At 43.3% G+C, this 15,750-nt stretch overlaps 1 protein-coding gene across 2 annotated transcripts in view; it reads right to left on the reverse strand.

The window, feature by feature from the left end:
- Nucleotides 1-15,750, reverse strand: part of ATP10B (ATPase phospholipid transporting 10B (putative)) — a 282,819-nt gene that overhangs the window by 72,371 nt on the left and 194,698 nt on the right. For both annotated transcript variants that reach the window (XM_017885730.1, XM_017885731.1), the window contains 5 exons: nucleotides 13,638-13,744; nucleotides 9,948-10,079; nucleotides 5,502-5,629; nucleotides 3,645-3,897; nucleotides 1,227-1,465 (listed from right to left, as the gene is read on the reverse strand). In XM_017885730.1, the coding sequence (XP_017741219.1) occupies nucleotides 1,227-1,465; nucleotides 3,645-3,897; nucleotides 5,502-5,629; nucleotides 9,948-10,079; nucleotides 13,638-13,744 (859 nt within the window). The remainder of the gene's footprint in view (nucleotides 1-1,226; nucleotides 1,466-3,644; nucleotides 3,898-5,501; nucleotides 5,630-9,947; nucleotides 10,080-13,637; nucleotides 13,745-15,750) is intronic.

Below are 15,750 nucleotides of genomic sequence, written 5' to 3' on the forward strand. Positions count from 1 at the left end.
GATATAAATGATGAATTGATGGGTGCTGACGAGTTGATGGGTGCAGCACACCAACATGGCATAAGTATACATATGTAACAAACCTGCACGTTATGCACATGTACCCTAGAACTTAAAGTATAATAAAAAAAAAAATGTTAAATATATGTAGTTATGTGTGTGTGTGTATTCATAGGGGAAATAAAAGACTGGAAAAAAACTGGCCAAAAGGATTATTTTTACTATATAGTTTTCTAATAAAGGGATGCTAACCCTTTAGGTCCCATCTCTTAGTATGTGCCTCTTGTTCAAGATTGCTGGGGCTCCCTGTGGTCTCTTGTGCAAGTGCAGAGATTCCAGATGATGTGTTTTTATGTTCCCTGGAGAAAGAGTGTATGCAGAGGAAAGAGGAATAGGACAGTGGGCAGAAGCCCTGGTCTGGCCTTGACTTCTAAGGAATGCTGTGTAATCTCTGGGGAGAAACTTGGTTTTCTTTGCTTGCTACCTGGATGTTTGCTGATGGCTGTCCTAGTGGATCAAATGTGAAAGGACCATACGCAGAAAGCCCCAGACCAAAGCCACAAACAGCAATGCCCATAGGGGCTGAAGGGAATTAGTTAAGGGAATGAAATGGGCTGGGTAATCTTGACATAGATATTATTTGCTTCATAACTATTTAAAACTTATTTTTGATCACCAAAACTAGACTCTCCCATTTTCTTCAAATCTTACAGGCTTATCTGTTGTTTTCTCCCTTACAGAAACATAAGCATAACTGATATTTCTAATTTCTCCTAACAGTATAATTTTTAAAACATCCATAATAAGTATGCAGTTGCCCCCACCTCAGTGATTGGATAAATAGAGAAGGTGGGTGGGGGGCAGTGATGAGCTGAAGATGGCATGCCCAGTCTAAGAGTTAGGAACCTCTCAACTCAAGCCAATTGTTGCCATGAGGAAATGCTGGCTTAGTGTGGAGAATTTTTATAATTCAATTTTTAAAAGAAAAGCAAAAAAATCTACATGCTTACATAAGGTCTCTGATTTCTAAACATTGAACATTTCTAATGAATAAGAATTGTCTATGCCAACAAAACACATGTGTGGACTATACACAAAACCAAGAGCAGCACCATTTCGAAAGCTCTTCAGGGTTTGTACAATTTTTCCTTTTTCACATTCTAGCAGCCCCTCCCATCTCTTCCCACAGAACACTTGCAGTTCAAAGGGGAAAGTCAGGGACTTACTATGGAGCTGCTGAAGGCCACAGGAGGCTGTGAGCTTTCACGGTACCCCATAGACCTTTGCCGGTAGTGGCCCTGGATGGGCACCCGGGCACTCTGGCTCCTCCTCAGAGGCTGAGCACCTTTTTGGCTTCTCCTAGTTGCTGGATCCTGGGCCCATCTAGCTGGGAAGGACAGGCACTGGTACTGGGTCCACTCTTCACCATCTGAGTCCAGCTCCTTTGGGGTCTCCAGTCGCTTAGCTGCAAGAAAGGAGTCCTGTTATTGCATTAGTTGTACCTTGGCTGGACCATGTTGGGGAAAGGCTAGACTTTGGGGTGGGGTAAGAGCATGGGAAGGGTCTATGCTACTCTGGAAAATTGGGCATCTGGACTAGCAAGACTGGAGAAAGAAGGGTACAACTAAGTCCCACAGATTCAAACTCTAGTGGATTTCCTACTAGTTATGTGACTTTGAGCTTTGACATAACCTGTCACTTTATTTCCTCAGAGTTTTTTTTTTTTTTTTTTTTTTAGGTTTCTAACTCATAGGGATGTTTTGAAAATTTAATGATATAATGTGTTAAAGTAACTAGCATACTGTAAGTGCTGGTAATGAGGCTCTTATTACAAAGAGATCAGAAGCTCCCATGTAAATGGTCCACTATCACCAAGGCAAAGGGGATAGGGCTGCTTATAATATTATCTCCACCTTTCTCTTCCTCCATCCCTCACACTCAAAAGAATGAATACTGCCCTCTTAAAGAGTTTTCTTTAAAAAGGGGGTGAAGGATATGAACAGACACTTCTCAAAAGAAGACATTTATGTGGCCAACAAACATATGAAAAAAAGCTCATCATTACTCGTCATTAGAGAAATGCAAATCAAAACCACAATGAGATACCATCTCATGCCAGTTAGAATTAGCGATCATTAAAATGTCAGGACACAACAGATGCTGGAGAGGATGTGGAGAAATAGGAACGCTTTTACACTGTTGGTGGGAGTATAAATTAGTTCAACTGTTGTGGAAGACAATGATTTCTCAAGGATCTAGAACTAGAAATACGATTTGATCAGCAATCCCATTACTGGGTATATACCCAAAGGATTATAAATCATTCTACTATAAAGACACATGTACATGAATGTTTATTGCAGCACTATTCACAATAGCAAAGACTTGGAACCAACCCCAATGCTCATCAACGATAGACTGGATAAAGAAAATGTGGCACATATACACCATGGAATACTATGCAGTCATAAAAAGGATGAGTTCATGTCCTTTGCAGGGACATGGATGAAGCTGGAAACCCTCAGCAAACTAACACAAGAACACAAAACCAAACACTGCATGTTCTCATAAGTAGGAATTGAAAAATGAGAACACATGCACACAGGGAGGGGAACATCAGATACTGGAGCCTATCGGGAGGTGGGGGGCTAGGGGAGGGATAGCATTAGGAGAAATACCTAATGTAGATGNTGTCCTTTGCAGGGACATGGATGAAGCTGGAAACCCTCAGCAAACTAACACAAGAACACAAAACCAAACACTGCATGTTCTCATAAGTAGGAATTGAAAAATGAGAACACATGCACACAGGGAGGGGAACATCAGATACTGGAGCCTATCGGGAGGTGGGGGGCTAGGGGAGGGATAGCATTAGGAGAAATACCTAATGTAGATGATGGGTTGGTGGGTGCAGCAAACCACCATGACACGTGTATACCTATGCAACAAACCTGCACGTTCTGCACATGTATCCCAGAACTTAAAGTATTGGAAAAAAAAAGAATTTCTTTTCTTTTCTTAGAAAGCGTGTGTGTGTGTGTGTGTGTGTTGGAGTGGGGGATGAAGTTGGGCAGATGATAGCTGAAGGAATCAGGTCAGTTTTATGAGTCATTCAGTCCATGCAAGGTAACAGTTCAGGCATTTTATAGCCCTAGCTCCTAAATCAAAACTTTGCCTCAGTGACAATCTAAGAGATACGTTAGACTAGAAGGCATCTTCAGGATGTGTAAAATCTGACCATGCACCTAGACACAGACCTGCCCTGACATGTCAAGTAAGGTGGCCTGAGAAATTTCCAAGCCTTGGTTGTGGTGACTGGCACACAATTAGGAAATCTCCAATCCATTACTGACAGATAAAAATCTCATTTCATAAAGTGCTTTGTCTGGCACCAGACAAAGATCAACTGGAGGGATACCACATATGAGATAACTTCTAACTTTTGTAAACAAATGAAAATTTACAAGTAATTGGAACAGCCCTGATCTGTGACAAGGAAGACCACAGGGATACAGGAAGCAACTTGTGGAAATGCCACACAGCCTTTAAGAGAGCCAGAAGAATGTCTTTTATCTCCTCGTTTCTTAGGAGAGCAGGGCATTTCCTTTTTGAAAGATGGGTGGAGCCCTTGGGAGCTCTCGTACCATTTTCTTGGTGAGAATACTCGCTGCCCATGATGGTGCAACGTCGGAACACCATCTTGTTCTCCGTCAGGGTCCCCGTCTTATCGGAGAAGATGTACTGGATCTGGCCCAAGTCCTCCGTGATATTGAGGGCTCGACATTGAATGGATAAATCAGTCTCTTCATCATACAGGTCAAGGTCATTGTTCAAGAAGAACACTTGCCCGAGCTTCACCAGCTCAATGGAGACGTACAAAGAGATGGGGATCAGCACCTGAAAAGAGATGAGTTTCTACCATGTCAGAAACCAGGCAGGTTCCCTCCCTTGGGATCCTCACTAGCAGGTAGCAAAGGCATTTAATGGAAAGTTGAGGTCAGCTCACAGGACAGACTCTGTGAAATTAACGGTCAATGACCTCATGCTTGGAGTTCTTAGGGGAATCTGAAAAACAGATATGTCTTCTTTGACCAAGGATGTCTGATACAACGTAGGCACTCACCATTGGTTGTCTGTGACTGAGCTGGGAGGGAGTGAGGGAGACTTAGCATCTCTGTTTAGAGTCCTCTGACTCCCTTCAGATCTCTGTGCCACCAAGGGCTGCTGCCCACTTTTACAGGTATTCAGACGTATTGTTAATTTCTCCCCATTGATTCAATACCTGGTATTTACCAAGTGCTTGTTGTGCATTTGTTGCTGTTCTAAGTCCTGGAAATGGGAGTCAACAGAACATAATTCCTGGCTTTGAAGAACTTGCCTTCCAGTGACAAAGAACAAACAAATAAATATATATGAGTGGTGGTAAGTCACATGAGGAAGAATAAAGAAAAGTAAAGAGGGTAGACTGATGACTGGGTGGGATGCTTGTAAACCACGACCTTTGAACAGAGACATGAGGAAGCCAGGGTGTGAGTTGTGAGGTTGTCTGGGGGAGGAGCGTTCTGAGCAGAGGAGAAAGCCAGGCACAGGCCTGGCAGTGGGGGTGGCGTCTGGGGAGTAATAGGGAGCAGGCCTTGCAGGTGAGTGAGGAGGGGAAGAGGACTAGGAGGGGAGGCCAGGGAGGGAGTCAGGGTCCAGATCACTTAGGGCTTTATCAGCCACAGTAAGGACTTCAGATTCCACTTTGAGTGGATATGAAACCATGAGAGGATTCTGTACATAGGAGGGGTATGATTTAATTCACATTTAAAATAGATTACCCTGCAAAGTGAGTGGAAAATGTTCACCAATAAGAGAGCAGTGAAACAACCTCCAATACCACAAGAAATGGTAGATGGAGCTCCACAAAAGTAAAACCACAACTTCCCTCATCTTTTCATAGATTGTATTTTCTTAGAGACACAAAGATTTTAAAATTCATCTCTTCATCAATTACTGCCTCACATTTTGTAGGTGCTCTATTTTTTTTTTTTCCTGTCCTATGTTGGGCCAGTTCTGTTCTTTTCCTTGTCAATGTATCAGATGTTAAAACACGAACTCGTGGTTTCTCTCTCTTAATGTTGGGGCAGAGAGTTCTCTGTAGCTCACTGTGCTACTTTATCTTCTTTTGTTCCTAGGTCATTTGTGTTTTATCTGCTCTGGCAGAGGGACAGGCACATATCGGTCACTGCTGTCATCTTACTCTTAAATAGAAAAGTTGATAAATATTTCCCTCCAGCTATTATCTGGGAGCAGAGTCCCCTCTACAAGACAGGGCTAGGTCCTTAAATCACCCAAAATGTGAATGCTTTCAAAGATGCACAAGAAAGTGATGATCATTTCCTTATCTCAATCCAGTTTGTACTTTCTAGTGGCCAGCACTCGTTTTTCTTTATTTTACAAAGTTGTAGGGGTTTTGGCCACATATCTTATTGGGCCCCTAGTTAGGGAGGGCTTCCTACCTGGAGCAGGATGATCATTGTGAGGAACATGTAGAAGCCCCCAAGGGCACGGGGAAGGAAGCTGCCATTGGCATCTGGCACATCGAAGGGAGGGTGTTCTTCAAAGGTCCCGTTCCAGATGCTGTGACCTGAGAGGAGGCAAAACCAGGAATGAGGTTGAATCTCCACTAAGTCCTCAAGTTGGTCAGTTAAACCAGCCCTTGACACGTTCTTAGAAATGGGTGTGCTTTGGAGGGCCCCTCCTTCTTCCAAACAACATAGCTCTGTGTGTGTGTGAGTGTGTTTGGGTGTATGTATATGTGTTCATGTTGCTCTAAAGTGGTTCTTCATATACATTTCAATCCCTTGATAGGCATTAAGTTTGTTTTACAAGAGGAGATTGGCATGAGGATTACTTTTTTTTTTTTTTTATTAAGTCTTGTTAAATAGGGGCTGGAAAGAGATAAAGAAATACTTGTTCTTTTTTGTTCTGTGGTGCACACTTCTGTGTGTGGGTGGGGAGCCTTGAGACCTGTCCCCTAGTCTCCCCCTTCTTATCCCATCTAATGCCCATCTACCCATCCATCCTTCCATTCATCCATTTTTCTATCCATTTATCTCTCCATTCATCCATCTATCCACCTACCCATCTACTCACCCATCTATCCATCCATCCATCCTTCCATCCACCCACCCATATATCCATCCTTCCATCCATCCATCCATCCATCCATCCATCCATCCATCCATCCATCAATTTTTCTATCAATTCATCTNCTAATGCCCATCTACCCATCCATCCTTCCATTCATCCATTTTTCTATCCATTTATCTCTCCATTCATCCATCTATCCACCTACCCATCTACTCACCCATCTATCCATCCATCCATCCTTCCATCCACCCACCCATATATCCATCCTTCCATCCATCCATCCATCCATCCATCCATCCATCCATCCATCCATCCATCAATTTTTCTATCAATTCATCTATCCATTCATCCATCCATCCACCCATCTACTCACCCATCTATCCATTCATCAATCCCTCCACCCACCAACCCAGCCCCATCCATCTATCCATCCATTTTTCTATCGATTCTTGTATCCATTCATCTATCCATCCACCCATCTACTCACCCATCCATCCATTCATCAATCCCTCCATCCACCCACCCATCTATCCATTCATTCATCCTTCTATTCATCTATTTTTCTATCCCTTCATATATCTATTCATCCATCTACCCACCCATCTACCCATCCATCCATATATTCCATATAATCACCCATTTATCCATCCATCCATCCACCCTCCCACCCAGCTACCTACTTACCCATCCATCCATTTATCCATCCATCCATCCATCTATCCATCTGTGTTTACCCATTCATCCCTCCTTCTGTCTGACGTTGATTAATTTAAGAAGTTAGTACTAGTTCGTGTCATTGTGGAGTTTGTTTCCAAATTAGGGAGCCAGGCATAAAAGGACAAATCACGTATAGTCTGAGAGGTGCAATAGCAGAGCCTAGAATGCTGTGACAGCCCACAGCAACAGCACCAGGTACAGACTGAACTCTGTTTCCTTATCTGCAAAGGAGATGACAACACCCATTATCTGAGGATTATGTAAGGTGAGCACCTGTTATAGAGCTCACTAAACCTCAGTATTCTTGTCTGTTAAATAGTAATAATACTTTCCCTATAGAGTTATTGTGAAAATAGAATAACCTAATGTTTAAAATGCTCTCAGCTCCAAGAAGTATAGAAAATGAAAGACAGAGGATGTTGCAGTGGCCAAAGATACTTGCCCAGGAGGTTGGGTCAAATGCCATCTTACCTAACAGAAGAAAGGAAACTTACAGACATGAAGCTGTTTATGGGAAGGTACTATTATAAAGCAGATGACTAAGGACCAAACACATGGCACAGAGTAAGGGCCACTGGCCTTTAAGGGAATAAGAAAAGAGCATGGGAAAAACCCAAGAAGGCTGAATGGATGAGGAGGACTTGAGGGGATCCTGGAGCCACAGCAGGTGTTGGATGGTCTGAAAGGCCAGGGCAGAGTATTCTGGGTGAGGAAAGAAGAAACACCACCTTTACAAAATCAAAGTAAACATATGGTCAAGAACTGTGGAATGGTGCTCATTTGAGAGTTTTCATCTTCGGTAGGGCTGTGCTTTAATTAGGCATCAACAGAGTCCTGTGTATGAGTTGTTATCTCAGAATAGAGTTCTGACCCTCCCCATGAACTTTCTTCATTTCTTTATTGTTTTGGGGAATCTGCCAAGCAGATTCTGGTTTGCCTGTGCCTTATCTCGCCCTGTGACCTTTTAATCATTAACTTTCTTTTTTTGGAGACACAGTGAGATAATCTCAAATGTCTTTTTCACTCTGATATGCCCTGAAAAACCTGTCCTGAAGCAGAAGCAACAGTTCTTGCAGCATCCTGGGGACACAGGTGGCCACATGGGCTGGGGAGAGGATGGGAGTGGGGACAATGGCTTTCTTGTTTCCCTGCTTCCCCTCCCGCAGGTGCTCTCCTTACAGCTGTGAGCCAGCCTCAAGCAGAGTGCTATTAGACACACCTGGGAACTCCAGGCTACCCACAAGACTCAATCCGATCATCATCACTGTAGTGGCACACAGTCTCCCTGAACCCCTATGAAGCTCTCAGCCTTTCAGACACCATCTTTTTCTAACAACAGCAATGGTTATGATTTCTGACTAATGCAAGTAAACAGCAAACACCACTGCTGCTCATTGGTTTGGGGTCTGCATATTTCTGGATTCAGGACATGAGTTTTTCTCTTGATTGTCCCTGTTTATTTTTGGGATCTCCTTTAGCATCCTGAAAATCATTTTTAGAATAAGGCCATAGACAGTGGGGAGTCTGGGCCCCTCTTTGTCTACACTCTGAGGATCAACTGAAAGGGCTCCAGATCACTCCTGTCTCCACCTCTCACGGTGCTTCTCACTCAACTCGGGCTACAGTCTGGTTCTGCTTTGGTCTCCATTCTTGGCCTTACTCTTGCCACACCCAACAGCCAACTGCTCCTATGCAGAAAATGATTTTTCTTCCTGCTTCTATGCTTTGTGATTTTCCTGGGGCCAACAGTCGCCTCACTCTCTCTGCTTACAGCTTCCTGCCCCACTCAGCTCCTACACTTGGCTCTGCCATCCTCCTCCTCCGGCAAATGTCTACTCTACTTGAGAATGAGCTCTAGCAGCTACCTCTTCAAGAAAGACTTTCCTCATTGCTGCTCCCATAATACCTGTGGTGGGGTGAATAATACCCTCTGTCTCCCCAGGATACATCCTAATCCTCGGGGCTCTGTGAATACACTATCTTATATGACAAAAGGGCTTTGCAGATAGGATTAGGTCACAGATCTTGAGATGAGAAGAGTATCTGGATTATGAAGGTGGGCCCAATGATGTAATCACAAGTGTCTTGTAAAAGGCAGGGAGAGCTACTGCTGCAGATGAGGAGAGGAAATGTAGGCAGAGACTGGGGTGGTACACTCTGAAGACCGAGGAAGGAACCACAAACTAAGAACCACGGGCAGCCACTAGAAACTGAAAAAGACAAGGAATAGATTCTTCCCTCAGAGCCTCCAGAGGAACCAGAACTGCTGATTCCTTGACTTTAACCCAGTGGTCCGCAACCTTTTTTGTACCAGTGACAGGTTTTCTGGAACACAACTTTTCCACGTCAGTGGGGCTGGGGAGATGGTTTCAGGGGTTTCAGGATGATTCAAGTGCATTATATTTACAGTGTACTTTATTTCTATTATTACATTGTAATACATAAATAATTATACAACTTACCATAGTGGAATCAGCGGGAGCCCTGAGCTCATTTTTTTGCAACTATACGGTCCCATCTAGGGGTAATGGGAGACAGTGACAGATCATCAAGCATTAGATTCTCATAAGGAGCACACAACCTAGATCCCTTGCATGTGCAGTTCACAATAGGTTTTGCGCTCCTGTGAGAATTTAATGCCACCGCTGATCTGACAGGAGGTACTGGTCTTTGGCCCAGGGGTTAGAGACTGCTGCTTTAACCTACTGAAATTGATTTTGAACTTCTGATCTCCAGAGCTGTAACAGAGTAAATTTGTGTTGTTCTAAATGGCTGTGTGTTCATGTTTTACAGCAGCAATGGGAAACAAATACAGTCTGATTCATCTTGTTTTCCTTCCATGCTTTGAGAGTGCCTGTGTTCAGTAAACATTTCTTGACCAAATAAATATCAGATGATATTCTGAATCATCGAGCAAAGAGCACATACTACTTTTAGGAGATTTTCTTTTGCCTTTTCGTTTCATTGGCATCCCATTAAAGTAGGCAGGGTAGAATTTACATTTTATTAGCCCTACTTTATAAATGAGGAAGCTGAAGAAACTTGCCCAAATAAATCGATTACTGTGTCCTTGTTCTTTCCAGAACATCCCATACCTACAGCTCCAATAAGGCACATGAGGATGAGGATCCCAATGCAGAAGAAGATGTCTATGTTCATGCGCCGCTCAATCTTGCTGCGTTTGTAGCGGGGGCCGCTGTTGTTCAGCATGGCTTTCGTCTCGTGGCCTTTGAGAGAAAATGAGGAAATCAGTCCCTTAGCTCCTGTTTGCCTATGTCTTACACCATTCCCTCAGCTCGTCTCACAGGAGCTTAAGATAAAAAAGAGGCTTCACTCTTTAACTTGAACTTGCCCTGCCTCAGAAGGTTGCTGAGAACAGCTGTAGGGCCCTCACATAATTTACCAGCAGGTCCTCTGTGAGCATCCCCTTCATGCATGCCAGACACCGTGGTGTGCACTGACAGAGCTTCCATGCACAGGCTGTGCCCTGCACAACTCTAGAGCATAGCCCTTATTCTGTATTTGCCAAAGATTTATAAGTTTATTATGAACAGAGTTCTGGCAAATGATAGTAAGCTGTCTTAAAGAAGGGCTGTCTTTTCCTAATTGGCACAAAGGTTCTGTTCCACCTGTTATGGGCGAGCAGTGGGATACAACGGCAAGACATAGTGTTCACATTCTAGTGAAGATATACAAGAAGACAGAAAGGATAATTATCATTATTAATAAGTCCTGTGAAGTACATAATACACAGTAAACAAAAGGCCAAGGTGGAAAAGAGGTGGTGTTGGAGATCCTGCTCAGGGAAAGCTGCTCCAAGGAGATGATATTGAAGGGAGGCCTCAAGGGAGAGTGGAGCTGGCAGCAGAGTTTTCGACTGAGGAACTGTATGTGCAAAAGACCTGTGATAGGACAGTGCCTGGGACCAGTAGTTTCCCTCCTTGTTTCTTTGGTCATGCCTAAGTTGTTGGTGTTGCCTGAGCAAGAGTAGTAGGGACCAAAGGCCCCCACCCCAGCACTAACCCTGGGGAACTCCACTCCTGTGTTGAAGTTTTGCATACAATTTTGGTCAAAGAAAGGATGGCAAAGTTTGAAAACTCCCAATCTCATCCAGTCACCTTCTTCCCTACTAGAGGAAGCTGAGGGCTAGAGGGTAAAAAGGATCTGCCCAAAGTGAAAGAATAAGTCAATGTCAGAGTCACATTGCAAACCCAAGACTCAGATTGCCAGTCTAGTTCTCCTTTCACCAACCCCTGGGACCCAAGGTCACACACCTAAGAGCTGAGAGTCAAACTGAGACTTTGTCTTTAGACGGAGTCTCTCCTTTGGGGCTGCTGAATGTTAACTACAGTGCCATACTCCTCAGCAGTAAACTGAAAAAAACACCAGTCACATATTTTCTGTGCAAAATTAAAGAAAACCAATACATCAGCTCCAGAAGCAAATGGCTTTAATGCTGTTTAGCTAGTTGCCTTGTGGATTTAAACTAGCAACAAAACAGTAGGAGTGAAAAAACTCTAGGCTTTTAAAATTAGACTCAAGTTGTTGCAGTTGTGAGTGGGGATTCCAGCCGCACCCCTGGGTCTGTAGCCTCTCTGCCTGCCTCTCAGCCTCACTCCGTTCAGGGATCCTGGGACTATCCCCTTCACCCACCTGATCCTTGCCTTCCGAGACCCCTCTGTTCTTTTGGAAAGAGGGGTTCAAAGGGAGGCAGTATGGGACAGTCGATAAGAGTGTGGGCTCTGGAGTCAGAGCTCAGCTCTATGAATACTTGACCTTGGGTTGCAGAGAGTTCAACTCAAGAGTCATGTGACCTTGGGTGAGTGAATCTCTGTACTTCAATTCCTCATCTGAAAAATGGAGATGATTGTGGTATATGAAGTGGGAAAATAAATCAATATACACAAGGTACTAAATTAGTTTCTGGTAAGTTGGGACTCAGTGTTTGCTGTGAGGAGCACACACCTCTACATTGAACCTCTTTCTTCTGTAAATCCATCTTGGCCTTTTTAGGCCTTTGACTCTGAGGCCCTGTTTTATCCATTGATAATGTCAAGGGTGAAATGAGCATTCTGGACCATTGCTCTCAACCAGGAGTGATTTTACTCCCCAGAGGACATTTGGCAACGTCTTGAGAAATTTGGGGTTATCTCACTTGGTGGGGGGTGCTAATGCATCTCATAGGTAGAGGCCAGAGAGGCTGCTAAATACACTACAGGACAGTCCCTGTCACAAAGAATAATATGGACCAAAATGTCAATGGTGCCAAAGGTGAGAACCCCAGCTCTAGATAATAATGCTAAAAACAACTGGTATCTTTTCTTTCTCATATTTTTGAGGGCCTGATGTATTCCAACTGTCATATTAGGCCCTTTTCACAGATAATCTCATTTGAACCTTATAAAGCTACAAGGCAGAAATTATTAGTCCATCTTTCATTGAAAGTCCAACCATCTTGTTCAGGAACATGCAGAATATGAAGGAATTTTACCCCTAGGCAGTCCGACTAGCTGGAGCCATGGCTAACACTCCACATCTGCTGCCTATATACCACTCCCATCACCTACTCAAGGTTTCTTCTTTATTTCTGTTCAGCCAGAGAAGCGAAGCTCTAAATCTATGTGGTTATGATTACTATTTTCTTTTTTGGTAGAGTGGAGATTGCTGGAGAGTTCATTTTTAATAGGTTTACCAGATGGTGTTGAACTCCATTGCTAAAGGTCTTTGAAATAAGTCATCTCAACTGACAAATATAATGCCCCTCTCCCAAATTAGGGAAAGCTGGCTAAATAGTGACATTATTTTTTAAAGGAACTGTTTTTGTTTGACAATCCCAAAGAGTAAATCTTGTGGTAGATGGATATTTAAATGCTCTTCTATGTCCATTGGAAGTGGTGTTCTATGGAGACCAAACCAAACACAAAAGCAAATAAGCAAACTATTCCAAAGTGTCCCAGTAAGTGGAAGACTCAGAAGAAAACACATTCTGGAGTTTTCCAGTGAAGGTAGATGCTCCAGAGAGACCCCGTTTCCTCTATTGTGGCAGAAGTCTTCAGGTGTTCATGTAACAACAGGTGAATTGAGTACCTACGAGCACTGGTGTTAAGTACTAGACATACAGCAGCCCCAAGACTGCCCTCCAAGAGTTTAGATTTCATTGTGAGAAGTCCTGCTATTATCTTTTTTTTCATTGGAAAGCAGGATCAAAGTTGGAAGGAGAGATAGGCCTCCATATCTGGAGCCATAAAATAAATAAAGGTAATAGTAAAAACATAACTGCAAAAACAACTAAAACCCACTAGCCCTCTCTTTGCTATAGGCAGTGCTGGATGCTTTTCATGTGCTGAGGAACTTGGTCCTTACAAACACTCTATGAGACAGATACAAATATTCTCCCCACTGTACAAATGAGGAAATTGAGGCTCCAAAGGGAAAGTTGTTAAGTTTGGTGAGGTTATTCCACAGACTTAAGAAGATACACTTCATTCTGACTTTAGTTAGTAGCACAAAACCATTGGGGTGATTGAGTATGAATCCCTTTCCCTGTCTTGTGCAGATGGGTGATATTAACTCGGAATCTCATCATGTCTCCTGTAGAGTGAGTGAACTGCTGTGATTCCTAGCCTCCGTTTGCTTAGCTGAGAAATGGGAAGTTACATGAGTAAATGGGAAGTTACTGTGAACTGTTGTCAGTTCCCATTGACTGAAGATGGATTTGGAGGAGGGGATGGAAGGGGAAGGACAAAGGAAAATTCAGACAAAAGGAACTACCCAGAGACAATGACCTGCATAGATGACAATGCCAACAGCCATCTCGGTGTTTCTGATGGTGCAGCCTCGAAGCAGAAGACTCTCACAGCCAATGCCAGTCCTGGTCTGGTCAGGATGCTCCCTGGTGAGGATGAATAAAAGACAGGGGGTGGTTTGGTGGTCTCTCCATGCTGTTACTGGGTAGTGTCACAGAACTAGAAGTGGTGAGTGAACGTGATCCCTCTCCTCCCTGTTTTTTCAGAAAAGTGATGGTAGCTCAGAATCGAATCCTCTTCATGTTCAAGGGCAGATCTCTTCATTGATCCTAGGAGGTCTGGGTAGGAGCTAGACCATTAGGAGGGAATTGTCCACCCTGAGAAAACTGTCATTTACCAACATAAAAGGCAGAACTCTGGTGAAAAAGACTTAGCTTCAATTCTCACATTCAAAATGTTTTTATGCAGAGTGAAGCAAAAAATCCGGCCAAACCTCACCAAAACCAAGATGGTGATGAGAGTGACCTCTGCTCGTCCTCACTGCTACACTCCTACCAGAGCCATGACAGTTTATAGATGCCATGGCAACGTCAAGAAGCTACCCTATATGGTCTAAAAATGGGAGAAACCCTCAGCTTTGGGAATTGCCCATGCCTTTCCCAGGAAACTGGTGAATAATCCACCCCTTGTTCAGCATATAATCTAGAAATATCCATAAAAATGGGCAACCAGTAGGGCCAGGTGCAGTGGCTCAAGCCTGGAATCTCAGCACTCTGGGAGGCCGAGGCGGGTGGATCACGGGGTCAGGAGTTTGAGACCAGCCTGGCCAACATGGTGAAACCCCATCTCTACTAAAAATACAAAAAATTAGTCAGGCGTGGTGGCAGGCGCCTGTAATCCAAGCTACTTGGGAGGCTGAGGCAGGAGAATCGCTTGAACCCAGGAGGCAGAGGTTGCAGTGAGCTGAGATCGCACCATTGCACTGCAGCCTGGGCTATGGGGTGAGACTTCATCTTAAAAAAAAAAAAAAAAAAAAAAAAAAAAAAAGGGCAAGGGGTCGCTCTGCCATGGAGTAACTCTTCTTTTATCTCTTTACTTCCTTAATAAATTTGCTGTCAGTTTAAAAAACAAACAAACAAACAAATTTGTTTTAGGGGCAAAGTGCAAGCAACTGGCTTATGGCCAGTTCTGCCTAGGAGGCAGATCCTAAGAGTAGAGATAGTTTCTTCCTTCTTTTAGTCCAGGGAGCATTGCAGTTTTCCACCTCACACTAGAAACTTCTGAGTCCAATCGACTCTAGTTATTACCCGAGGTCTGGCCTTTACTCTATCCTGACGCCATTCCTTTGAGATTTTCAGCAAGCTTAAATATAACTTTCCAAAACTATTGGGGAGAACAGAAAATAATAATCTGAACTCTTACAGCTTGTTTTTAAACTTGTAGTTCTTCAGTACTTCTTATTGCTAAGTCCAGTTATAAGCCTTTTTCACTCAAATCTCATGACAACCTTATAAGATAGGGCATATTATCATACCCACTTTATAGATAGGGAAACTGAGGCAAGTTCATAAAGCCAGGAAATGGCAGAATGGGGATTCAAAACTAGTCTGGCCGCAGAGTGCCATACTGCCACTCAATATGCCTTTAATGCTCATGATTCCTCACTGTGTTTATAAACTACATTTGCTTACATGATTTTGACTCTTTGTGGTCTGGGAAATTAGCAGAGTGATTACTCTTACGTATGAAAAAGTGGAAGCTCAGAGTGGCTGAGATTTTTCAAAGGCTATACAACTAGTACATGGGACATCCTAAAATCAGGGAACCTAGGTCACAGACACCCACCCTATTGAGATTTTCACTACATTAGGGTACCTAAAGTACTACCCCACTCACCCACACTGAATCAGAGTCATTTTTATTTTCAGTTCTGCTGAATATGTCAAGGAGGATGTATCATTTCATGCTGGTATATTCTTGACCCTATGCTTTTTTTTATTATTATACTTTAAGTTTTAGGGTACATGTGCATAACGTGCAGGTTTGTTACATATGTATACTTGTGCCATGTTGGTGTGCTGCACCCATCAACTCGTTAGCACCCATCAATTCATCATTTATACCAGGTTTAACTCCCAATGCAATCCCTCCC

Source organism: Rhinopithecus bieti, unplaced genomic scaffold (assembly GCF_001698545.2).
Source record: "Rhinopithecus bieti isolate Rb0 unplaced genomic scaffold, ASM169854v2 scaffold_15146, whole genome shotgun sequence".
Classification (NCBI taxonomy): Eukaryota; Metazoa; Chordata; class Mammalia; order Primates; family Cercopithecidae; genus Rhinopithecus; species Rhinopithecus bieti.